Source organism: Rhinolophus sinicus, linkage group LG03 (assembly GCF_036562045.2).
Source record: "Rhinolophus sinicus isolate RSC01 linkage group LG03, ASM3656204v1, whole genome shotgun sequence".
Classification (NCBI taxonomy): domain Eukaryota; kingdom Metazoa; phylum Chordata; class Mammalia; order Chiroptera; family Rhinolophidae; genus Rhinolophus; species Rhinolophus sinicus.
The window spans coordinates 97,513,597-97,538,946 of NC_133753.1; the positions used below are offsets into that span (position 1 = coordinate 97,513,597).

Below are 25,350 nucleotides of genomic sequence, written 5' to 3' on the forward strand. Positions count from 1 at the left end.
AGTGGCTCAGGCGGTTAGAGCTCCGTGTTCCTAACTCCTAAGGCTGCCGGTTCGATTCCCACATGGGCCAGTGGGCTCTCAACCACAAGGTTGCCGGTTCAATTCCTCGAGTCCCACAAGGGATGATGGGCTGCGCCCCCTGCAACTAGCAATGGCAACTGGACCTGGAACTGAGCTGTGCCCTCCACAACTAAGACAGAAAGGACAACAACTTGATTTGGAAAAAGTCCTGGAAGTACGCACTGTTCCCCAATAAAGTCCTGTTCCCTTCCCCCAATAAAATCTTTTTTTTAAAAAAATACATACTGTATGGTTTCATTTGTACGTAATTCTACAGAAGTGAAATGTAACCAAAGTTACAGAGTTGATCAGTGGTGGCCTGGACCTGGGGGCCGATGAGGACTGACTGGGAAGGGACAGGAGGGAACTTGGTGTGTTCAAGAAAACATTCTATTAATATATCTTGATTGTGGTGGCTGGTGGTTACACGGATGTTCACATTTGTCAAAACACATCAAGCACTACATTAAAATGGGTGCATGTTAGTGTATTATACTAAAAAAAAAGGAAATGCTGGAGGAAGATAGCAAAAACTCTGTGCTTTTGCCGGGACTGGAACTACAAACCTTAAAAAATAATAAACAGTTGAACAATTTTTAAAAACTACAGTAAAACGCAGTTTTTCACTCAACGAGATTGTCAAAAAAAATCCAAAAGTGTAATAACACACTGTGTTGGTATGGCTATGAGGAAAAGCACACTATTAATCACTGATGATGGGAGTGTCAATTAGAATAACCCCAAAGAGGGCATTTGGGCAATATTTACTAAATTACAAATGCTTGATCTGGCAACCTCTCCCTCGTAGGATTTTATTTTACGGATAAACTCAACCACAGTTGAAATAGCATATGTTAAAGGTTATTATTGCAACATTGTGTGAAATAGCAAAACTCAAAAAAAAAAAAATCTAAATGTCCATCAATGCAACACAGGTTAAATAAGTTATGATACATCCACATCCATCCGAGGAATTCTATGTGACTACAAAACCAGATGGGGAAAGTCTGCGTGTGCTAACTAATACAGAAAAACTCTCAAGGTGTAATGTTAAGTGAACAAAGCAACACTGTGTTTGCTACGTTGCAACTTGTGTAATAAAAATCCAGAGGATATATATTTGGATTTTCTTATACACATGTTAAAAAAAATTTTTTTTTCTGGAAGAATAACCAAGAAACTATTATCAGGAGATGCCTGTTTGGAGGACGATGTGGGAAATATGCGGATGGAGTCAGGAGTATGAGGGATAATTTTCATAGTATGCCTTTTTAATTTAAAACAATTTTTGAACCATGCGACCATACTAGCTATTCAAAATTGAAATACTTATTTAAAAAGTAGCATCAAAATGATACATTATATATTAGGACATCAACATACCATAAGTACTGTGGAGGCAGTCTCGTCCAGGGCAGGGGCATAGTAGGCACACAGTAACACTATTTTTATCCCCCTCATGCTTTAGGTTCCAGTTCCCCAAATCAAGGTGCCCAGCTGTCTCTTCTGTCCTCACAGGGGCTTTCCCTTCGTCCCATGTTTCCCCCCTTTTGTTCTCCCCTCACCAGTGAACCTGCAGATCTCAGGCATGACCTCCTCAGAAAGCCTTCTCTGATCGACACCCTCCCCCTCCCACCCCAGGCCTCCTCCTGCTCAGTCCTCAGAAGCCCAGGGGCCCCTAAGCCCTTGAGCTCCCTTTCCTGGAGGTGTGGCCTCACCAAGGAGTGGCCAACAGCCCGAGGATGGGGCATTACTGACTGGCAGCCGGTCTCCACAGACATCTACTAGTTTCAGTTTCCCCTAAACGTTATGTTGATCCTCCCACGCCCACAGAGAAAATCTGGAGTTTCAGAATGAAGACGCCTGGACGCCCCATTAACACATGGTGTGCCGTGTGCAGTAGCAATGGCGGGAACTGAGGGCAATCGTGCATGAAGCTCATGGTTCCAGTGGGAGGCCAGTCGCCTGTGCAAGGAAGTGACAGACAGTGGGGAATGGGCACGATGACAGCCTCAGTGGAGAGGGGCACAGGCGAGAGCGGAGAGGACCATTCCCACTCGGCCTCAGTCAGGGTGGCAGGAATGTGGCCAGCGGGGATGGGAGGCCTCCAGATGAGCTGAGGGGTAGCAGGCTGGGGCCCTGGTCCCTGGCCAGCCGCAGGGAACCTGGCACAGCCTGGGGAACGCCTACCCCCATGCCCCCACTGCTGTCCAATACTCTGTAAACAGCACATTTATTCGAGTTTTCAAGCCTCTGGTGGCAGCATAGGAAGGGCCGGGCTCGCCTTCATGCTGCCCTAGGCCCTTGCCCAGCCCATCAGGCATGCAAGACGGAGCTGGTGAACAAGTCAAGAGGTCTTCGGGAACAGGACAGGAGCAGGCCCCACTCTTTGCCGTCCCCACCCCACTGGCCTGGGCTGGGCCACAGTCAGTAAGGCGGGCCCAGATCCCCCTCACTGCACGGACCTCTTCTTGGTGGCCATTTCCATCTCTCTCCCCCAACCTCTCTGATCCCCGCACTCTGGAGCTGGGAGCCTAGGCCACCTGCATTGCTCCCTCACACTGGGACCAACCCAGCTGCTGTCAGGCTGCTTTTATAGGTCCTGCCTGTCCAGTCAGGTAGCCAGACAAGCACTGCAGGACTGGTTCTCCTGTCATCATGTTGTGTACCCGGCTCAGGGCTGGGTACTCAGCAGGGGATTGGGCTTTTCCAGAGAACCACTGTAGGTCAGAGGAGCAGGGCAGCCTGACTCGGCCTCTCCCAGCCTCCAGTGTCTCCCACCTCCATTCATCGGCTCCTGGCTTGGCCTGAGGGCCTCAATAATCCAAAGTGCAGAGCCAATGCCTCCTCCTCCAAGACGCCCCCCTGGCTTAGTGCCAGGATCGGGCTGGGCTATGGATGGTCAGCCCAGGCTGCTACTTCAGGGCGCTAAGAACAGCCTCCAGCTTCATGGCCATTGCCAGGTCGCCCTTCACCTTCAGCCGTCCACTCATGTAGGCCCCCAGGGGTCGCAGCTCCCTGAATAACAGGGCCCGCAGGTCTGCCTCAGTCATCTCCACCACCACGTCAGGGGTGCCATCAGGCACCCCGTGTCCCACCCTCCCTTGTCCTGTGGGGAGAAAGAAAACAGCGTTAGTAGGGGAGCAGCTGTGCGGTGGGGAAGAGGGGGTTGGCATGTCCCTTCAGGAGGAGTGCAGTGGTTAGGCCTTCCGGTTCTGACATCCGGGGTCTAAGTCCTATTGGCTGTGTGACCACTCAGAGCCTCACTTTCTAAACTGCTGAAATGGGGATGATAATCCCTAAATCATAGCCTCGTGGAGAGAAGTAGGTGAGATAATGCACGAAAAGTACTCCGCACAGAGCTTGGCACATAGTAGGCCTACAGCACGTGCAGGGCTCTTGGTACAGGAAGCTCGGCTACTGAGGACAGGTCGGGGAGACCAAGGCCTGGATAATCATTGTCCGCAAATGGTGTCTGAGCCACGACTGCTATGGGTTCACCCTCAAATGTTGGCAGGAGCAGGGGCATCTAAAAAAGGGCTAGGGGGTGGGAGGGCAGTGGGAAGGAGAGGGCAGGGAGGGCAGTGGCACCTGTAGTCAGATCCAGGAAGTAGGTGCTCTGAGTGCCACCGGGCACGATGACATTGAACTGGTAGCAGGCCCCAACTTGGCTGACCAGGGCCTCCGACAGGAAGGGCTGCAGAGCAGTTAGCAGCCCCTCAGCCACAGGCTGCTTGAAGCCAGGTCCAGCACCAACAGGAAGCTCCACTTCGTCCACTATCTCCACGGTGTCTGCAGGGGTGGGGAGGGAGGCAGCGAGAGATCATGTGCTGCCAAGGTGAGGATGGCTCCGTACCTTAGCGGCAGTTCCCGCTTACATGCCCGTCAGGTCTGAGTTCAACTTCCGCTTCTGCTAAGAAGCCACCCTTGAGTTTTCAACCTTAACCCCAAACGCCATTTCTAAGCTACTCTAGCCTTGAATGTGAAACTCTTTTCTGGATGCTGCTGCTTCCTGCTGTGAAGGCTCCATGCACTCTCCCCACAGCCTGAGCTCTGGTCAGCTGTAGAATCAGGGTGTCCTGAACAGATGGGCAGGGTGTGGACTGCACAAAGGTGCTTGGTTAAGAGAGCAAGTAGCAAAGCTCCGCCTGTGTGAAGCACCGAGCTGAGAGCCCTGCTGAGCCCCCACCCTTTCTGGGAGTCTCCTCACCTGGCCCTGGGGGCAGGGCACCTCCGGCCCCTGCAGACATGCCTCCTCCAAGGAAGTGGAGAGCCAGTTGTTGGAGGGAGTCGTCCAGGCTGGGCCCAGCCAGGCTGTCCTGGGGCGGCTGCAGCACGGCCTCCACTGCCAGCTCCATGCGGTCCACCTCCAGTCCCCAGGCTCTGGTCACGTCATTGATCTCCAGCTGGAGGACAGCGTGAGGAGAAACAGAATTCATTCACACACCGTCTCAGGGCAGGCTGGTACAGCCACACGTGGACACGGCGGCCATGAGAAACTGCACTGGCCCTTGAGAAGCTCCTGCCTGGGCACGCAGGCATGAGGCAAGGACGAGCCCGCGGTGGGCTGCTGGCACTGAGCAGCCAGGGGGCCAGAGAGGGCACGGGGCCATGAGGGGGGTGATGTCAGGTGAAGGGGCAGCAGCAGGAGGACCTTCCAGACAAAGGGGACACCATGTGCATGAGCCCAGAGAGGACCTGGAATGTTCTGGAACTGCAAGTGAGCACAGTTCCCTTTAGCTAAACACTCGGGTGTGGGCTGGGAGACTGGAGGCAGCGGAGGGGTCAGAGGCGGCTGCTCCTGCTTGCTCCTGAAGCACACGGAGCCCCAGAGAGGAGTTTACTAGGGAGCTTCGGAGCAGACTTGCTGCTTGGAAAGGTTCTCTTGGTTGCCATGTGACACCGGACTGGAGGGGCTGAGGGTAGAGGCAAGGAGACCAAGCCAGACGTTGCTTCAAACTGCAGGCAGAAATACTGTGGGTCTGGTGTCAGGCAGAGACGTGGCTGTGAAGCCACGACGCTCTGGGAACTGCATGAAGCTACAACAAGCCCCCAAAGAGAAGCCCTGGGCGGCTCGCAGCCTGCTGTGCGCTGACCGGGAGGGTGTGAGAAGCAGCGGAGAAGCCAGATCTCTGGGGGGTTCCTGCATGATCATGAGCGTGGGCGTTCACCTAGCAGGACCCAGGGAGGGAGACGGAGATTTGGGGGTGGGGAGGGGAGGGATGACAACCTCCTCCATACGTTAAGCGTGAGGTGTGTATGGCACAGCCAACTATCCAATAGGCAGTTGAACACATGGGTACAGAGTGCAGGAGAGAGTGGGGCAGAGTGGTGTAAATAATCAGTGTCCAGAGGCAGCATAAAGCCCCAGGAGGATGAGCTCTCCCCAGGAGGTCACACATAAAATGAGGCCATTGATGGAAACCGGGAAACTGAAAGGCAGGAGAACAAGCGGTAAGAGGAGTGACAGGAAGGGAGGAGGAAAGCAGGGGTGTGGAGTAATGGCAGGAGGGGGAAGCAGATGACCCCTCAATTGATCAGGAGTAAGAGAAGGATGGGTCCAGAGTCCCAGGCCGCTGCCAGGAGAAGTAGGCGAGGGGCTGAGAAGTGCCCTCTGTGTTAGCAAGAGGGAGGTCACCATGATGTCTATCTCGGGAGCCTGGGGAGATCCTAGACTAAAGACAAGAGAGGAGGAAGGAAAAAGGAGAGAGGCAGAAAGGAAGAAGAGGATGAAAGCAGGGAGGGAGCCGGGTTCTGGGCCCAGAGCACAGCTGGAGCAGGGAGGAGCCTCACAGGGGAGTGGCTGCTGCCAGGGGAGGACTCCCAGCACAGATGGCGGTGAGTTTGGTGAGTTTGAAGGGACGATGCTAGAGGAAGCTGAAGGGGTTCTTGTCCTACAGTTTCTTCTGAGGATTAGGAGGCAAGGCCGGTAGCAGAGTGGTGGGTGGGGGTGGGAGGCTGGACCAAGGCAGCGAGGGGTGACGGAGCCGGCCTGCAGCAGGTAAGGAGGACCTGGCCAGTGAGAGGTGGGGAGAATGCAATCCCTCCAGATGAAACGCATGCAAAAAGAGGAGTGAGAATGAGAGGTGTATGCCTGAACCAGGGCTGAAGGCAGCTGTGCTGGCTTTCCTGAGATTTCATTTTCACCACAGGCACTGACCCGACCTCACTAAGGGCCAACTCAGTCTGGGCAATGGGCCCTAAATGACCGTAACATCCTGGTGTGGGACTGACTTCCCCCAAACTACCTCTCTCGGCTCAAAGCCAAGGGCAACAGGCCGCCATCAGTTTTCCTTCCTAAAGATACATTAAAATGGAATATGGTTCCATGAATAAAAATGGCTAGCCAACTTGTTATCTGAGGTGTATAAGATTGAGGTGTATAAGATTGCTGCAAAATATAAAGCTGAGATACATTGGGGTGGGCAAAAGGACTTGGGAAACTATAAAATGCTATTGCTACTGTCACAAGTAGTATTTTCCTGGGAATTTCACCCAGCTTGTTGATTTACTTCCTGAAGGGACTGGGGCCTCCAGGACTGGCATTACCCCACTCCCCCTCCTGTCCTCTAACCACAGCTCTCTGGGGAAAGCAGAGCTGAGCGGAATGGGGAAAACTTCACCCGGGTTCCCCTGTCAGGACATGGCAGCAGGGGACACACTGCCACTTGTGTATCCATTTCTACCCCATCTTGTCACAGAAGGATTTGAGGTGAATTCCAGTGTAGAGAATTGCTCACACATGGAGAAGAGGCAGGGAAAAGGTCCAAATGTCCTCGTATCCCTTTGGTCTGTCAGAACAAGGAACACAAAACCACAAAAATGCACACGCTGCACCGTGGAGCACAGAGCTCCCTGGAAGGTGGCCAGGCGGGGCGGGCCCCTGAGGCCCAGTGCTGTCATGGCAACGTGCACAGAGCAGCAAAGGGCAGCCATTCCTGTCAGGCCCTGCCCCATCCGAGTGCCTTTGGCCTTGCTCTCCAGGTCACTATGGTCTGTGCCCATCTTCTCTTCCTCAACTCACAGTCCCACCCAGACCCTGGCTCTTTCAAGGTGCCACATTCTAGGGGCGTATGGTAAACTGAGGCTGAGTGAGCTGGTATGTGCTCAAAGTGCACGGAGCCAGGCTTGGCCCAGGCGCAGCTCTCCCTCGGGAGCTGCCTACCAGGAGCTGCTCGCTGATCTTCAGCTTCTCCATCTGGATGTCCCGCAGAGGCCTCCTGAGCAGGGCCTTGGTCAGGGCATTCTGGGCCGTCATGCGCGTGGCTGCGTTCAGGTCCTTCACGGTCATCACGGACAGCACTGGGTCCCAGATGCGGAACTGGACATCGGCTCCCACGGACAGCACAGCCCCATCCTTAGAGGCCAGCTGTTGGGGGAGGCCACGAAAGAGGAGACACTCAAGGGGCTGCAGGGAGGTCGGGCCCACCGAACCCACCCAGCTGGATCCACCTGCCTGGCAGCTAGTGCCTCACAGACAAAATGGTGTCCCCAAGTGCATGGGGTTAAGTATATGGAACAGGGACATCCTCCCAGCCTTTACCCTTGATTTTCTGGTCTCCTCCCAAGCCCTCTCCCTGCCTCTGATGGCTACTCACAGGCCAGGCATACAGAATACCCTCTGCACAAGCCCCACTTCCTCTGTCCAGGGGAGCTGAGACGCCCCTCACCTTGCAGGGAGGGACATTAAAGGCGCGTGTCCTCAGATCCACCCTCTGAAAGGAGTCGATGCAGGGCAGGAGCAGAACCATGCCAGGCCCCTGAGGGGTGCGGATCCGGCCCAGTCGAAACACGATCATCCGCTCATAGGTGGGCACTATCTGTCCGCAACGGCAAGGGAAGGGTTGAGAGTGAGCCCAGGATGGCCAGGACGCTGCCCAGGGCCCTCCCGCACCTGTCTCCCCTCACCCTGGGCGGTGTCAGGTATCCTTAGCTGTTTTTAAATGAGAAAACCAAGGCTCTGAAGGGTTAGGTGACTTGCTCAAAAATCACACAGCCCCTAAGTGAAACAGGTAAGGTCTGAATGTATTTCTGAATGACTCCAGAAGCCAGGCTCTCGACTACCACCAGTACTGACTTGGTCCCCAGAGGAACGCTGCACTTCTGTGGTCTGAAGCTTGACATGACTCAAACCAGGAAATGTCTGCCTTGGAGTAGTTAGGAGCAAAGGCTGGCTGCTCTACCAGCAACCCCAAGCAAAGGGCTCTACCAACTTCAGGTCCCTAGAGTCCTCAAAGAAGCAAATATGTCCCGATTGAGCAATGAAACTCAGAGAGGCAAAGTGACTTACCCAAGGTCACACAGTATTCATTTCAGTGAAAGTTTTAGGACTAGGATTTAGGACCTTCTAAGAACTCCCTTCCAGACCACACCAAATTCAAAGGCCGTCTAGACAAGCTGACTTTGGTCTAGGGCCGCACAGAGGGCAAGACTTGCCTGGGCTTCCACCTTCACTGCAGTTTGCAGCTATGATCCTCAACCATAGTTCATCCTTTTTCCTCTCTGTACCACTCGCTGTGGAAACCAGGCCTGAATTCCTATCACTCAGTACCTGCTGGGCCAATTTGAGTGTTTTTCATTTCTAATTTAGCATAACCCAAAGGGAGGAAGATTGGGCAAAGACATCTGTGTGCACCAGACACCAGGACTTGGGAGTTTGGCTCCCAGTACAATGTTGGACAAGTCTGAGCCTCAGTTTCCTCATCTGAAAGATGGGAATGAACAATCCTTGCCCAGTCCATTTTGTAGAAGTGCAATAATACAATATTTCAGGGACGGGGGCAGAACACAGAGAATGTGCCCATCAGCCATCAGTGCCAAAGCTCTCAGTGAGACCCAACCCAATCATCCCTACCTTCAGGGCAAACCAGCCGGAAATGGGGAAGGTGATCAGCAGCAGCAAGAAGCCCAGGAAACTGATGAAACTGTGGCAGATGCAGGAAGGCCAGGTCTGAGGTGCATCTAGGGAAAGAGAACAGAGGCAGGCAAGGGATGCCAACTGCAGGCAGAGTAAACGCAGTCAAATGTACCTTTCGACCACCTCCCACTTCAGCAGCTCCTTCTTTCTCAGGGCTCTCAATCTGCCTCCTTGCCTAATACTCCCATAGCTTTGGGCAAGTCCCACCCTCACAAGGCTATTCTCTTCTGGGCAACAGCCACTGGATCTGAGAAGCCAAACCACGTAATGCTCTCCTCACTGGACAGAACATCAGTCAGTCTTCTTGTCTGGTTTATACTGCCTTCCCATACATGGCACAACGTCAGACGCATCCGGGCACCTGTAAGCACCAGCGGAGTTGAACTGATTCCTGTTGCCATAACTCATCCCTCTTCTACCACCAGTCCCAGAAGTGTGCTTTCAAGGAGTCCTTTTGCAGATAATGCCTTAGCCTACAGGGATAAAGCATTAATGACTCACCAGTAGGAGCCATAGGTGAGGGCTAAGATGTTCTTTCTTAGCTCACAATTCTTCACCCCATTTTAATGCCGTAAGGACCATCAAATGAATGCTTCACTTAAAGAGCTTCAGGTGGGAGATGGGGGAGGGGCAAACTAGAAAGAGGAGGCTCATCTGAGCCCAGGGTGTTGGCCCCTGAAGAGCCAGGAGCCCAGGATGAGTGAAGCTGAGACAGCCTCAGAATCTGGGATGAGGTTATCTGCTCTGCTTTCCTCCCAACCCTGCAAAGGAAGCAGACTGGAGCCTCTGCTCCATCTTCCCAGGAACCGCACATCCTCAGGGCTCTCCGAACCCCAGGAAGCTGTCTCCTTTCCTGCCTGGCCTTGATCCGCGTGTCCCCTGCAGGAAAGGAACCCTTGGATGGGGCAGCTGTCATTACAGGAGGGCCCGGGAGGGACCAAATCCTCTATGGTTTGGTGTGAGGCTGAGGAATGTGGGATCTGGGATGTGGAACTCAGGCTTTGAAGCAAGACAGGGCCAGAGCAGACCCACAGGCCATTAGGGGCCTTTTTGGCCAGTGCATGTCCACCAGGAACCAGGGAGATGTTCAAGCTCAGGGTGTCTAGTCTAGAGGTGCCCTGGGGGTGAAGATTCTGCCGTTTCTCTGCAGCCAAGTGCCCTTGGTGTGCTGGTGACCTTCTATGGCTAGACCTTGGTTTCTTTCTAGTCAAAACGACAACTTGAAACCTCTGCCCAGGTTTCCTCCTCTGCGGAGAGGGAGAGTTGTCTGCGTTCCTGGGGATCCCGCAGGAGTCCTTGCCTCCTGCATGTTTCGCTGAGCCTTAGAAAAGGTGCATGAGGGGAAATTGGCGTGGTAGGGGTTTTTTCAGGCGCTGAATCCTTTCCAGAATCAAGGAAATGACATCAGCCTTCTCAGCACTCCCTCTCCAAACTCACGAACTGGGGTAGGTGTGTACGCGGGTGCTGGTAGGGGAGGCGTGATTATCTAGAATTACGGTTTCTCCAGGGCGCGGTCAGCAAATTATTCTCCTTTGTGTGCCCCGAGGCCAGCAAGCAGAGCTGATGAGCGGAGGAGGAACGAGGTGGGACGAGCCTTGCTAGACGATAAGAGCTCTGCAGTTGGAGCCCCACGGCCCTAGAAAGAGCCGCTCAGCGCTGGCATCCAGCGCCCAGTCCCGGCCCCTCTCCGCACCGCGGCCCCCTCGGTCCCTCCTCTTAGAGTGCGAGCGCAGGACCAGCCGACTTCTGGGGCAGAGAGTTCGGGCCTGGGGGTGCCGGCCGGTCCCCCCGGGCTCCGCAGTGCTGGGCGGCCACTCACCAGCTTCCGTCTGCACGCCGCCTGGCTCCGGGAACAAGCAGCCTTTCTGCGAGCCCAGGAAGCCTAAGCTCGACTGCTGGAAACGGTCAAAGTCCCCCAAGGGCAGCGGCCGGTACCCAGACCTGCCGAGCATGACTCCCGACGGGACACACCCCCCTTCAAAGAGCCCGGCCTGACCTGCCAGCCCCTAGGCCGCCCCGCCCCTGCCGGCCCCCGCTTCCGGTTTCCCGTGCGCAGCCGGTGGTGCCGGCCGGCGCGCAGGAAGAGGAGGCTTGCCCGCTAGGCTCCGGTCGTCGCACAGCGCCACCTGCTCTAGGAGGACCGAACTGCGGCGGCGGGGCGGGAGCATGAGCTGCGTTCCTGGGAGCCCGAAGGAGTCCTTGCCTCCTCCTGCATGTTCCGCCTGGACCTTAGAAAAGGAGCATGAGGAACTCGGCTTTGTAAGGGGTTTTTCAGGAGCCGAATCCTCTCCAGGATCAAGGAAATAGTACCAGTCTTCTCAGCACTCCCTCTCCAAACTCACATACTGGGGTGGGTGTGTATGTGTGTGTTGGGAGGGGAGGGGTGCTTATCTAGAATTACAGTATCTCCAGGACATGGTCAGCAAATTATTGCACTTTGTGTGCCCACAGCCCAGCAAGCAGGTACTGGCACAGAGTGGATCTCAGTACTTGTTGACCAGGTTACTGTGGTCAAGGTGGGGCAGGAGGGCCTGAACTTGGGCACAAAAAGAGAGACATTTCATGTGCACACCTCAGGGAGCATGGTGGAGTAAGGAGTGGGGGGTTAGCACAGAGCTACCACGTGGCAGGCCCTCCAGAGCATCTCAGACGTGGGATCCTCAGTCCTGCAGGTCTCGAAATAGCACACCCCTTGTTCCCGGTACCCAGCGGTAATGTGACTCCACAGCCTGAGCAAACCCAAATGCAAATTGCAGATTTACTCTGAGAAGCATTAACTCCCAATAGGGCATTGAGGCAGCTGTCTTCCAAGAGTGAAGAAATTAATAAAGCTTTCCTTGTCTCAGGCACATGCCAGTCTGACTACTCATGTCCCTCAGCCCCCCAGCCATAGCCCAGTTCCAGGTCCCTTCTGCAGATGGCTGCTCACCATCTTTGGCTTTTCCTAGTTTGATGGCCCGATTCGAAAGCCCTAGGAGTATTGATCAGGTTGGAGGGTAGGGCCGGCTCCTGGGGCCTCACACAGTCCCGGGGAACATGGGTTTCCCCCCATTTCTCCTCCAAACACCTTCATAAACTTTTACAAGAGCAATGCCCTATCACCATCGCTTCAAGCCTGTTCGAAGCTGTAACTGAGCACAGAATGGGTACCCAGGAGCCAGCACAGTGGTTGGGATGATTTGAAGTTTGAAGTCAGGGGCACTGGCCCAGTGAGGCCGCCTGGAGCTGTGCAGTCTCCCCTCACCAGGTGGGGGTCTGGCATGCATCTCTGCTGGCCAAGAGCTAACTTGCTCTCTCCTCACTCTTCATACCCATTCACCAGCTCTCCCCCTCCCCCCACTCCCCACTGCCTCAGATACACCAGCCTTTCCAACTGTCACCCAAGGCATCACCCTGTCCCCCTCATCTCCACTCGTGTCCTTCCAGTGTCTCTGACTCAGGTCCCTCCGTGCATCGCACAGCCACTGTCCTAGACCAGGCCACCTGCCCCTAGGTTGTCTGAGTGACCTTCACAACATGCACAACACATCACGCTGTACCTGGATTCCAACCTGACTCTATCGCCTATAAAACTGGCCCATCTACCTAGCTTTGATTTTGCTCCAGCCCACTCCTGGGCTGATATAGAGCTTGGGTCCCCTCTTAAATCAGAAAAAAACCCAAACTACTTTCTAAACAGGCTCTCCTGTTGCAAACCTCCATGCATTTGCACATGCTGTTCGCTCTGTTTAAAGTGTCTCCCTAATCTCTGAATCCCTGGTGAATTCCCACCGTTTCAAGTCCCAGCTGAGGAATCTCCTTTCCAGCCAGTTTCAATACAGTGTGAAAAATCTCCGTTTGAGGGCCTGCCCTTGCACTAGATCTGGGGTTCCTCCAAAGCAGGAGCCACGTGTGGCTCATCTCTGTGTCCCCCAACTTCCAGCGGAGGGCTGGCACAAAGCTGTACCACTGTGAAATGATGGAAGGTTCAAAGCGGAGAGCGGGGGCTGCCTCCTCCAGGTTGGCTGGGCCGCCGTCCGGATCATACCCCCAGGTCAGTAGTGTGTCTCCTCTCCGCCTTCCTCCTCACCGCCCTGTGTCTGTCTTCGAAACCCCCAGTCGGCTTCTCCGCCCCTTGAACCGCCCCCAGCTCGTGTGTCACTTCCTCCCGGGAGGCTGGCCCTGAGTCGGCACCACCACTTTCGGACAGCTCCGGAGACTCAGCCATTTGGCGCGCGAGTCTCGTTCAGCCTATCTTCCCGCCCCTTGAGATCAAATCCGAGAATCGAAACTGCGCTGAGATCCATGCAGCAGGAGCCGGCACCCGCCCGATCATCCGGGCCCCAGCAGGACCCCGCACTGCCCCACACGTCCACCATGCCTACCCCGGAGCCCCTCTCCGCAGGCCAGCAGCGCAGCTCCGGCCACAGCCCCACAGAGGTACTACTGGGTTTGGGGAGATAGGGTTTCGGCTCTGTTGGTTTGCTATGGTGGGAGAGGTGAGAAGGGAGAGGGAACTTGGCCACGTACACAGAGGGAAAACCAGATGCCAGGGTCCTGACCCACTTGGCTCGATTAGGGGTAGGGGAGAGTAGAAAAGGGAACGAGGGGATGAGTTAGGGGAGCCACTCTGGGCTGCGATTCTCCACTGAGCAGTGCCACCTGGGACCGGACACTTCCGCCTGCGCGCCGCCGGCTTGCCTCTTTGCCCTTGCCGTGACCAAGACCGGCAGGTTAGGAGAATGGAGGTAGTAGCCCTAAAGCCCCCGCCTGGAGCCAGGGTCATGTTCCACGTGTAGGGGGAAAAAACAACAACAACAAAAAAGCACCCAATCCCAGCTCAGAATGGGAAACCGTGGCCCGGACAAGAGAGATGTATCAGCTAAGGCCTCCCCAGCTCCTGTGGTTTCTCCCCTAGGAAGCCTTCCAGATCCTTCTCTGGGAACACCCTACCTGCCTAACCCCTATCACCAAGGGGGTTTATTAGGCTTTCCTCCTGTAAGCTTTTGCCTTAATCTTCTTCTGGACAAACCCCAGCCTTACATACCCGAAGGAACTACTTAGACACAAGCTCTATGTTCTTCCAGACCCGTTTGATAGCACAGATTGCAGTACTTTGTATTATTTGCATAATTACAACTAGGGATAGTATTGCTTAACATTACTAGTTAACATTTATGAGCACTTTTCAGGTGCCAGGTACTGTAGTAAGCACTTTTTTGCATTTTTTAAATTGTGGTAAAATAAACAGAACATAAGATCTGCCATTCTAACCATTTCTAAGTGTATGATTCAGTGGTATTAAGTACATTAACCATGTTGTGTAACTGTCTCCACTGTCTATTTCTGGGATTTTTTTCAAATAGAAACTCGGTACACCTTAACACCTTCCTCTCCCCTTAACTCCTTCCTCTCCCCTTTCTCCAGTCCCTAGTAATCTCTAATCTACTTTCTGTCTCTGAATTTGCCTACTCTAGATAATTTCATATAAGTGGATTCATATGATATTTGTCCTTTTGTCATTTCGCATAATGACCTGAAGGTCCATCCGCGTTGTTGTAGCAGTGTCAGAATGTCTTTCCATTTCAAGTCTGAATAATAGTCCATTGCATGTATATGCCACATTTTGATTATCCATTCATCTGTTGATGGACGTTTGGGTTGTTTCCACCTTCTGGCTGTTGTGAATAATGCTGCTATTTATGTGGGTGTGCAAGTATCTGTTTGGGTCAGTGTTTTCAGTTCTTTTGGATGTATATCTAGGAGTGCAATTGTTGGCTCATATGGTTGATCTTTAACTTTGAAGAACCACCAAACTGTTAAGCACTTTATATGAGGTTGATACTTAATGTATCTTCTTTCTAAACTGAATTCCATGAAGGCAGATACATCTTTGTATCTCAGGGCCTGGTACTATGTCTGATGGAAAGTAGACGCTCAATAAATTGTGGAATGAGAGTGGGAAGGCCTGAGTAAATGGGAAACTGGGGTGCTGATAAACCTGGGTTTTGCATCATCCTATGACTGCCTGGAATGGAATATGAAATCCCATTCCAGCCTCCAGCCTTTGGGGCAGGTATTGGGTGGTTGAGGATTCCTGGGACCTCAGGCCTCACCCTCCTCCCCTCTGGTCCCCCCCCCCCGCCCCCCCAGCAAGCGACGGAGGAGGACTTCCAGTTCCTGCGCTGCCAGGGCTGCCGGGCCGAAGCCAAGTGCCCTAAGCTGCTGCCTTGTCTGCACACGCTGTGTTCAGGATGCCTGGAAGTGCCCAGCATGCGGTGCCCTATCTGTAAGGTGCCCCAGCCCGCAGGCGCTCACGGGCCGGCCCTGGATAACGTCTTCTTCGAGAGCCTGCAGCGGCGCCTGTCGGTGTACCGGCAGATCGCTACTGCACAGGCCGTGTGCACCCGCTGCAGAGAGTCGGCCGACTTCTGGTGCTTCGAGTGCGAGCAGCTCCTCTGCGCCAAGTGCTTCGAGGCGCACCAGTGGTTCCTCAAGCACGAGGCCCGGCCCCTGGCCGAGCTCCGCAGCCAGTCGGTGTGCGACTTCCTGGACAGCACGCGCAAGTCCAACAACATCTTCTGCTCCAACCCCACCCACCGCACCCCTGAGCTGACAAGGTGAGTCAGTGGGCTGGCTGCGGTGGGGTGGCGCATCCAAGAGCTGGGGAGAGGGTGCGGGGAGCAGAGATCCAGGGTCATAAAGCTGAGAACGTGGGATGAGGAGCTTGCACGGTCTTGCAACGAGCAGCATCTCTGACGATGTCCACAATTTATGCTCTCCGACCTGCGTGGATAGTAAGAGTTTATGATTTTTCACTCTAATAAATAATGCTGCAGAGCCATCTTTGCACCCTATTCGGTAATTCCTTTAGGATCAATTTTTAGAAATGCCATTGCTAGGTTAAGGGGCATGAAAATTTTACATTGTTACATGTTACCAAACTGCCCTTCAGAAAATCTTAATAGTGGAATTCTCCGGAAGTGCTGTCATGGGAGCTTCCCTCTGTATAGCTGGATTCTAGTGGGATAAAATGCAGGTAGTTAGTTTCTGCTGAAAAGTCACAGTTGCAATACCGTGCTATCTGGGAATGTAGGTATGGCGATTATTATTTTTATTAAACAGCGTAAGATTTTAATTCCTTTTTTGATAAAGACTACAATTAAATGGTTAAAAAAAAATAGGAACAAAATTTATAAAGAGAGGGCCAAGTCTCCATTCCTCTCAAATCATCTGCCTCTCCCTCATCCAAATAACCATTGTCACTAGTTTCTAATGTTTCCGGTTTCTGTGAATGCATACACAGTTAGGAGTATGTAGTCTTTTGAGGTCTTATTTTTACCCCGTTTAGACAAAAAGGTAGCATACCTATGTGAACTTTGGGATTTCCCCCACCTCCTGAAAAAAAAATTGTTGTGTAAGATTCTTTTGTGTCCTTGTTCTTGCGGATCTGTTCTGTTTGCAAAGTGAAGGTATTGTTTGCCCGTTGGGGAAACACTCACAAGTGCATTCCTGCTAAACTGAACGTGGCCTGCTTCCTGCTTGTGACTTATCACCTGCAGCATGGAATGCATTCCCCCCCCACCTCGGATTCCACATTAGCGGATATTATCATTTAAATTTGGATTTCTTTGCTTCTTTTGAAGGTTGAGGTCCAGCGGCTTTACATACATTTATTTACCACTTTTCCTTCATTTGTGTCCCCCCTTGGAGGAGTTAGTCTCGTTAATTGTAAGAGCTTGTTCTAGTGCAGACACAATACCTCATTTGATGTTGTGTTTAAGTGTTTAGTTTTATGTTGTCTAATCCATCAGTCTCTTCTTTATGGTTCTGGCTTTGATCATCCTAGGAAACATTTTTCCCATGCCAATGTTAAAAATATTTTCTTACATTCTATTTTAGTAATTTGATGGTTTTGTTTTTATAAGTAAGTCTTTAATTCGAATGGCATTTATTTTTGTGGATGGTATAAGTAAGGTAGATAACTTCACTTTGCTTTTCTCTCCAAATAGAAAGCCAGTTCTCTCTACTTTTATTGAGAGATTTCAATAGTCCACTCTTACCCTTTTTATCACGTACTAAATGCCCATGTAGTCATGGGCATGTTTGTAAATCTCTGTTCTGTGCCAATAAGGTGACTATGCCAGTGCTAATCCTTACTGCTGTAAGGCATTCTGTAGCTTTGTTTTTGATAGGGCAAGTTCAAGTTCCCACTCAAAAATAATCTGCTTTTCTTTTGCTCTTACAGTTCATGCAGTTTCAGAACTTACATATACATTGGGATTTTGATTGAAATTGCAATAAATCTGGAGAGAATTGGCCTCATCTCTGGTTATATCTTTTGGGTTTTATAGTTTTATTCACATACATCTTGAACTTCTAAATTATAATTAAATTTAGAATATTTAATAATATTATGAATGGAATCTTTTTCCATTATAATTTCTAACTGGTTATCCTTAGCATTCAGTAATGCTCTTAATTTATGTGTATTAATTATACCTGGCCATCTTATCAAACTCTTTTATTCTTGTAAGTTTTTCAATTCTTTTGGATTTTCTAGATAAACAATCGTATCATCTGCAAATAATAAAAAGTTTTTTTCTTTTCAGTATTTTTACACGTTACTTCTTTGCGGCTTTGTTTCATTGGCCAGAATATTGAATAATAGTCATTAGAAAAAGCAAGTCTATCTTGTTCCTGCCTTTTATGAAAAAGTCCCTTAGGCTTTCTTGTTTAGTATGATGTTTATTATTATATTGTCTTCCTTAGGTAACTTTAAAAAATCATATTAAGAAAGTTACCTCCCTTTTCTGGTTTACTAAGAGCTTTGTTGTCATTTTGTTTTATTTATTTATTTATTTATTTATTTATTTATTTATTTATTTATGTATTATTGGGGAAGGGGAACAGTGGGTATTTCCAGGACTTTTTTGGGGAACAGTGTGTTTTTCCCAGGACCCATCAGCTCCAAGTCAAGTAGTTGTCCTTCAGTTTAGTTGTGGAGGGCGCAGCTCAGCTCCAAGTCCAGTCTCCAGCCTCAATCTAGTTGCAGGGAGTGCAGCCCCTCATCCCATGTGGGAATTGAACCGGCAACTTTGCTATTGAGAGCTCCCACTATAACCAACTGAGCCATCCGGCAGCCCCTCCAGCAGCCCCTCCGGCAGCTCAGTGGCAGCTTGGCTCATGTTGTCTTCAATCTAGTTGTGGAGGGCGCAGCTCACTGGCCCGTGTGGAAATCGTACCCGGCAACGCTGGGGCCCAGAGCCCGCGGTGTGCTCAGACCAACTGAACCACCTGGCCATCCCATTTTGTTTTATTTTTAACAAATAAAGATATGTGTTAAATACTCGGGAACGGTGTTCTTTTGGATTCTATGAAGCTTTCGTTTCACCTTTTAGTATGATGAATTATATTCAAAGGTTTCTTTGTCTTGAACCATTTTTTAATTCCCAGGAGAAAAAACTCTATTTGGTCATGATATACTGTTTATTATTATTATTATTATTCATAGCTAGATTCCATTTAGCAACATTTTAGTCTATTATCTGTATTTATAGATGTGATCAATTTTTGTGAATATGTGTAATTTCATTGTCAAATTTTCTTATCCATTTTATGATAATCTCTTTCAATAAATTTGTAAGCTTTCCTTTTTTGAATATGATAATATATAAATTACTTAGCATAGTGCCTGGCACATATTAAATACTCAATAAATGTTAAAATCTTACTATTCTTATCCTTTCTCTGCTCTAGAACAATTTAGAAAACATAGCCAATTAAGGTTTATAGAAGTTTCTTGAAAAACTATCTGAGACTGGTGCCTTTTTTGAAGAGTAGATTTTTCTCCCCCATGGTATTGGTCTGTTTGGGATTTTGACTCAGATTTTCTGGAACATTTTCTAGTTCATTCTGAGCTATCTTTCATAATTTAAGAATCTCCTCTATACCTGTAATTATATCCCCTTTCTTATTTCTAATATTATACACTTGTGGTTATTTTAGTGATCTTTTCAAAGTACTAGCTTTTGGTCTTCCCTTATATTCCTTGCTGATATTAATGTTTTCTTTTCAAGAAGTGTGTAATGTTTGGTTTCTATATTTGATGTTAATTTCTACAGCCCAATCAGTTAACATGTAAGAGTTCTATATCTGAGGCTATATTGAGATTTTTGGGGGTGTCCAGCATATTCCTTGAATGAGTATATTCCTAGGACTTTTAAAAAAATCTGTATTCTTTGTAGAGTATACACACACATCTATATATACACACAACTATATATATGCATATATTGTATCTCATATATCTTTCTACTCTTGTTTAAAATTTTAGCAAACATACTCAAACATGTTTGTGTATGCGTGTATACATTTATCAAGAGTAGATTATCACTGTTCTTCCAGATAAGATAAATCCTTTATCATACTTTTTCTTTTCCACATTCCCTTTCCATACCCAGAGTTAGTTGAAATAACATGAAATTTTAGTTCTAGGCTACTGAATTTTTAGGCCTTTTCTATTCTAAACATCCTTTCTTAACAGTTATTGTCATAATTACCTTATAACCCTCTTGTTATCCATAACCTTAGATTTTAATTGGTTTCATTGCTCACAATAATGTTTTTCTACTATAGCATATCTTTCCCTTTCTTGAACTACTTAATGTGATTAATTTCCCATTTGGCTGGAATACCTCACGTAATTTCGTTTGTTTGTTTTTCAGAAAGTTTTCTTTTTGAGGCCTTGAGTGCCTTAACTAACACCCCGTTTCCCCGAAAATAAGACCTAGCCGACAATCAGCTCTAAAGAGTCTTTTGGAGCAAAAATTAATATAAGACCCGGTATATTATATTATATTATATTATGTTATATTATATTGGGTCTTATACTAAAATAAGACCAGGTATTATATTATTATATTATATTATACCGGGTCTTATAGTAAAATAAGACCGGAAATTATATTATATTATATTGTATTGTATTGTATTGTATTGTATTGTATTGTATTGTATTGTATTGTATTATATTATATTATATAGACTCAGTCTTATCATAAAATAAGACCGGGTCTTATATTAATTTTTGCTTCAAAAGACGCATTAGAACTGATGGTCCGGCTAGGTCTTACTTTTGGGGAAACACTGCATGTGAGTTTGCTGTCACACATAAAGGAAAGGTTAACGAGGTGTGAAATTCTGGGTCACAATCACCATTCCTTCATCTTGGAATGTATAAGCGTTGCTTCATAAATTTCTGGCCTCCTGCATTGCAGACAAGAATTCAGTTATTGTCTAATTATTTTTTTCTTTGTGGGTAACCAGTTTTTATTTGCTAAGGATTTCATATAATTCTTTTTTTCTTGAAATGATTGATTGGGCTAGATCAGGTATGTCTCTTTTTTTTTTCAATAATCCTGCATGACATTGTTGATCTGAAAATAAAAGTCTTTCTTCAGCTCAAAGATATTGTTTTCTGCTTTTGTGTGTATTGATTTGCCTTCATTTGCTTGGTTTTTTTCTTTTTACAACTGTTGTCCTATGGAGATTGGAACTCCAAATCCATCTATTATCTCTTTTATCCTTTTATTCATTAATTCTGTTACTTTGCTTTCATTCTTCTGGATTCTCAGAATGTTCCTTGAATTGATTTTCTAATTTACCAACTTTCTTTCTCTCTCTCTCTCTCCCTCCCTCCCTCCCTCCCTCCCTCCCTCTCCCTCTCCCTCCCTTCCTCCCTTCCTTTCTTTTTTTTTCAGGAGACCCCTTTCTGCTATTTACCACCTATGATAAATTTTGTTTTAGTTTGTTTTTCTTAGCAATCATGTATTTTTATTTCCAAAAACAGTTCATGTTCTCAGGATGTTTTTTCTTGTCATCCTGTTCTTGTTTTCTCTATGTGGTATGTTCTTAATCACTCTGCAAAACAAAGTTAGAATTTTTGGAAGTTTTAGGTTTCCTATGTTAACCTGTTTTTAGTGTGGACCAAGAATCAGTTTGGTTCCCATTTTGGTTGCTGATTCTCTTTATAGGTCCTGTGGTTCTGTGTTGTCTGCTCACATGTAAATGTTGATATCTACATTGTATATAGTTCTGGTAGTTGATATGGGCAGGCAGCAGTTGCATAAACCACAGTTTCCACCTCCCACCCCTGCAGTGAGAATGGGGTCTCTCCTCCAGATGGTGGTTGCTTACAGGTAGTCCTACCTCTAGTGTGGGAGTCAGGGGTGGATTTCTCCCCAGGTACAATGGGCAAGGCTGGTCCAGCCAGCAAGAGGGCCGGATTCCGGTCCTGTGAGGATGGCAGATGGCTTAAAAAATTTGACCCTATTGTTTAAAAATCATACGCACAGTCTTAATTCACATTGTTTCACAATTTACCAGTAGTTACTGGAAAATTTCAACTTGTTTTTTCTGCACAAAACCTCAGTGCCATAAATCACTACAACTTTCCTCAGTAATAAACCAGTTTATCGTTTGACACTGAGGTGACTTAGGACACACGTTGGGGAGCAGCACCACAGGTGGCTTTGAACTTGGAACCAAGCCTGGAATTGTCTGACCTGGAGTCTTTGTCATTTGATCACCAAGTCTGTGGAGTCCATTCTTTCGGCCCACGTTTCTACTGTGTGGCAAATCCTCTGTTAGGTGATAGGGGTATGAATACGAACAGGTACAGCCCTGGCCCTCGGTGAGGTCAAAGTCTGGTGGAGGAACCAGTTCCGCAATTAACAATCAAGGCTGCAGAGTACCGCGAGGAAACCTGCTTGCCATTGTTACTATGTGCTTTGACAGCTGCCCTTATCATACTGTCCTCTAGCTTACATTTTTCCCTTGCCAGTAGCCCTGTCCACAGGGCTGACATCTGGTGTGTACTCCGTCAGTTTAAAGGCAGCAGGAAGAAGGAAGACAGGCACACAAGCCAGTGATCTCAGAGAAGGCCACCTGCCCAGCCTGTATTGGCTGGGACAGGCAGCTTCCAAGAGGGTGTCACATAGACATATGTGGCAGAGGCGTTATCGAGTCTGCTACATTTCAGGAGCTGCAAGTAAGGGGTGTGCATGAAGGCAGGGGCTGGAAGGGTGAGCTTGGGTCAGAAATGGCGGGCTTGGAGGAGTTAGGACTCTCCTACAATTTCTGGGACGGAGAATGTTCTCGGCTTGCTTCTTTCTCATGCAGTTTACTCGTGTTTTACCAGCAAATGTCCTATAGAACACAGTGTGCATGGTACCTTATGGGGCCCTGTTGGAAACCCACTGATGGGTGTGCAGGAGAGAGTGGGATGATCGGATTCCCTCTGTCTTGTCTACTGTGATTGAAGTGGGCAAGTCTGGGAGCAGGGAGACCAGTAGTTGTTTCTTTGGCTGCACGCTTATTTGTATTTCACACCATTCCATAAAGAATTTGAGATTTACAACCGTGCTGTTGGGTATAAGTACCAACAGAAACTGAAGCAAAGAATCTGGACCAGGGAAAAGGGAGCCCATTGAGAAACTGAGGCCATGGTAAAGGTGGGGGTGAGGACTGAGAATGCAGAGATGGAGCGGTGGGGAGAAGGCCCGAGTCTCACACTGCCAGGGCCTGCCTGACCTGGAGGTCAAGGTGGCTGCCAGCCTTTCTATCATGTGTGACGGGTACCCTGGGAGTGTCTTCCCACCCAAGAGTAATATGGGTCTGGGATGCAGGTGGAGCGGAGACCCATGTATGGGTGTCAGAACCTGAAGCTTGGCCAGATATGGTGGAGGAATTAATCCAGGGCCTTCAAAGCTTGTAGCCAGAAAGAGCTTGAATTAGTTGAGTGGCGAAAATAAAAGACTTATCCATCAAGTTTGACAGGTGGGATGAGATCATAAACTGGGAAAAGAATTCCCAAGACCAGAAGTTGGAGTAATTGGCAACAGGTCAGGGAGAAGCATGCTGGGCAGCCCCAGGGAGGGTCCCAGGGCACAGGCAGGTATCATGTAATGGCAAACGTGTTGGCAGGGAAAGGAAGGGCTGCTGGCCTAAGAGGCAATGGAAAAGACAGATCCTTATGGGCCCACTCAGGGCCAGGGCTGTGGGAGGAAAGCCAGATGCCATGGGCGCAAACTTGAAGGAGCTCCCTTCCCTTCTGAAAGCCTGCCTACTAGGTATCCAGCTGCCGTGCTCGTCCTGGCCCTGCCCGGTGCCGTCCTGGTACCCTCCATGAAGTTCTTAGTAAGTTGCACCTTACTGGGATTGGTAGTCTCCCTGGGATCGAATGCTGGCCTGCGAGGAGCATCACATGAGTAGAAGAAAGGCTGCTGCCAGGAGTTAGGGCAGAGTCAAATGACCTGTTTCAAGTGTTTCTGTGAACTCTCCCAGGGCACTTGGTGTCAGAGCTAGGAGCAACTGCTTTTCCTTTCATGGGGGCGAGGTGGAGCAGGCTCAAAGGTAAATTTGGTTGAATAATATGTGAATAAAAGGGATGTTTCCCCCTTAGTGCCCTTCTGTGTTGGAAAAAGAAGTGAGGAATTTAAAGTGACCCAAGCCAAGATCAGGTTTACCGTCAGTGTCCCTGCCTCACGCTCTGCTTTCTCCACCTGGAAAGAGTGGGCGTTACTGCTCAGGGGTGGAGGCCTTGGACATTTTAGAAGAATTTTTAACAATCAGACTTGAAATGAATGGTTTTGGTCATTGATTCCTAACTCCTAAGATTAAACTACCTGGACATACATCCATCCATTTGTCCAGCAGCCATTGAACAACCATTTCTTGAGCATTTATTTCCTGCCCAGCACCTCGATCGCTGTTGCTGGGGGAATAAGAATCCCTGACTTTGAAGTCTGGATCTGTGGAGGGTTTCTGTCTACAGATAAGTTGTGGGTATGCACATCCTGTGCTCTGTGGCAGGGACCCACAGATCCTGGAAGACACGGTCAGATAAAGGGCTGGGGCGGTTTTAAGGAGGGGAAAGTTGGGTTTAGTTGGGAGGATCAGGGAAACCTTGATGTAAGAGTTGACATTTGAGCCATGCCTTGACCTTAGAGGTTTGTCTGTATGAGTTTCAACTAAAACAAATGCATAAATTAGTGACAAATTTTTAATTAGTGGCTTAAGCAACAAACAAATGAATGGCTTATGTAAGGGAATAGGTATGGAGCTGGCCTCTGACCTAACCTTATTAGATACATTGCTTATGATGTGGGTCTCCTGCAAGTCAGCTCCATTCACAGAAGGGCTTCTCTCTCTTGGCGGCCAAATGATTGCAGCGGCCCCAGAGGTCACACACGCTCATCCTCAAAGCCAATGGGAGAGAGTGAGAAGCTTCCCAGAATTCCATGCCAAGTCTCAGCATGTCTCTGACTGCATCAGGTTCCTGTTATTGAAAGGCTTGCTGAGGCTGCTGGGGGATACCCAGACTGATGTAAGACTGAGTCACGTGGTTCCCCCAAAGCTCATGGGCTGAGAACATGGAGTGTGTGCCCTAAAGGGGCCTGGTACAAAAAGAAAGAGGACTGTGTCCTCTGTATATCTTGGAAAAATCTCCCGCCACCACTGCAAGTGAAAGCAAAGAAGAGAAGAGATCCCAGGCGTGTGGGATGCAGGGAAGCAGAAGCCAGAGTGCGGGGAGCAAGTTGGAAGCTAGCCTCAAGTGAAGCTCCCTGCGCGCTTGGCTCCTGGGCTGCCCCTTTCCAATGGGACACTTCCCTTTTCCAGTGTGGCCAGAGACTAGGCTGTCCCACGAGGCCAGAGGCCAGAGGCCAGAGCATTCCCGGGAGCTAACCCAAGGAGGAGCTCCTGCAAACCAGGGCCAGACAGGATGTGGCTGTGCTCCTTTCCTGCTGCTGCTGGCCTCTGCGTCCAGCCTGTCCTCCACTGACAACTGGGCTGAATTGCAAAAAAAGGATTCGCTAAGTCACTTGTTTAGAACTCAAAGTATGTTTTCCCTTAGAATTAAATTATTAAAAGGAAGTGTGCTATTTGAGCAATGTTGAAATTTACTTTCCCTTGACTTTAACAGAAGACAAAGAAACTGAAGTAAAATGGGATCAGCAAAGCTTCAAAGAAATATTTCTTCATCCTAAAATATTTTCCTAAAAACTCTAAGATTAAGCAAAAACGATTACTAAGACAATAAGGGGTGACTGTCTTTGTAGTTTGCTTGTAATGAAACGCTTCCATTTTAGACAGTAATAACAGCCTCCACTGTGAAAGCTCAGGGTGGCCCACCCCATGTATCTGTCTTGGTTCCGTGTCACAATGGCTGCAGGGGAAGCACTGGTCAAGGCCTTGTTTTTCAGACTTTCTCAGTAGGTTTTTGTCTTTTCTCCATATCACGCCTAGATATTTCTTGTTAGGATTCTAGAGTTTCTTTTCTTTCTTTCTTTTTTTTTTTTTTTTTTTTTTTTAAAGTACTTTAAAAATTGCTC

At 49.0% G+C, this 25,350-nt stretch overlaps 2 protein-coding genes across 15 annotated transcripts in view; one reads left to right on the forward strand and one right to left on the reverse strand.

Annotated features, from left to right (window-relative positions):
- Positions 1-2,276: 2,276 nt before the first annotated feature.
- STOML1 (stomatin like 1) lies at positions 2,277-13,076 on the reverse strand. Of its 6 annotated transcripts, none has more exons than XM_074328282.1 (8): positions 10,797-12,289; positions 9,258-9,338; positions 8,915-9,021; positions 7,731-7,880; positions 7,226-7,429; positions 4,271-4,466; positions 3,652-3,852; positions 2,277-3,169 (listed from the first exon to the last, which is right to left on the reverse strand). In XM_074328282.1, the coding sequence occupies exons 1-8, from the start codon at positions 10,927-10,929 to the stop codon at positions 2,976-2,978; spliced, it is 1,266 nt and encodes a 421-aa protein (XP_074184383.1). In that variant the 5' UTR covers positions 10,930-12,289; the 3' UTR covers positions 2,277-2,975. The 6 variants fall into 6 exon arrangements, with proteins under 6 accessions (XP_074184383.1, XP_019591593.2, XP_019591595.2 ...); XM_019736034.2 differs by lacking the exon at positions 9,258-9,338 and adding an exon at positions 9,339-9,450 and having other exon boundaries at positions 10,797-12,285; XM_019736036.2 differs by lacking the exons at positions 9,258-9,338; positions 10,797-12,289 and adding an exon at positions 13,005-13,076.
- A 45-nt stretch (positions 13,077-13,121) lies between these two features.
- PML (PML nuclear body scaffold) overlaps positions 13,122-25,350 on the forward strand; it is a 36,438-nt gene continuing 24,209 nt past the window's right edge. For 8 of the 9 annotated variants that reach the window (XR_012494870.1, XM_019735991.2, XM_019735989.2 and 5 more), the window contains exons 1-2: positions 13,134-13,396; positions 15,110-15,576. Coding sequence is in view for 8 of the 9 variants with exons in the window: in XM_019735991.2 (XP_019591550.2) it covers positions 13,262-13,396; positions 15,110-15,576 (602 nt within the window). In the remaining variant the exon portion in view is untranslated. Of the gene's footprint in view, positions 13,397-15,109; positions 15,577-25,350 lie in introns of all 9 variants that reach the window. The other variant, XM_019735990.2, reaches the window with a different exon arrangement.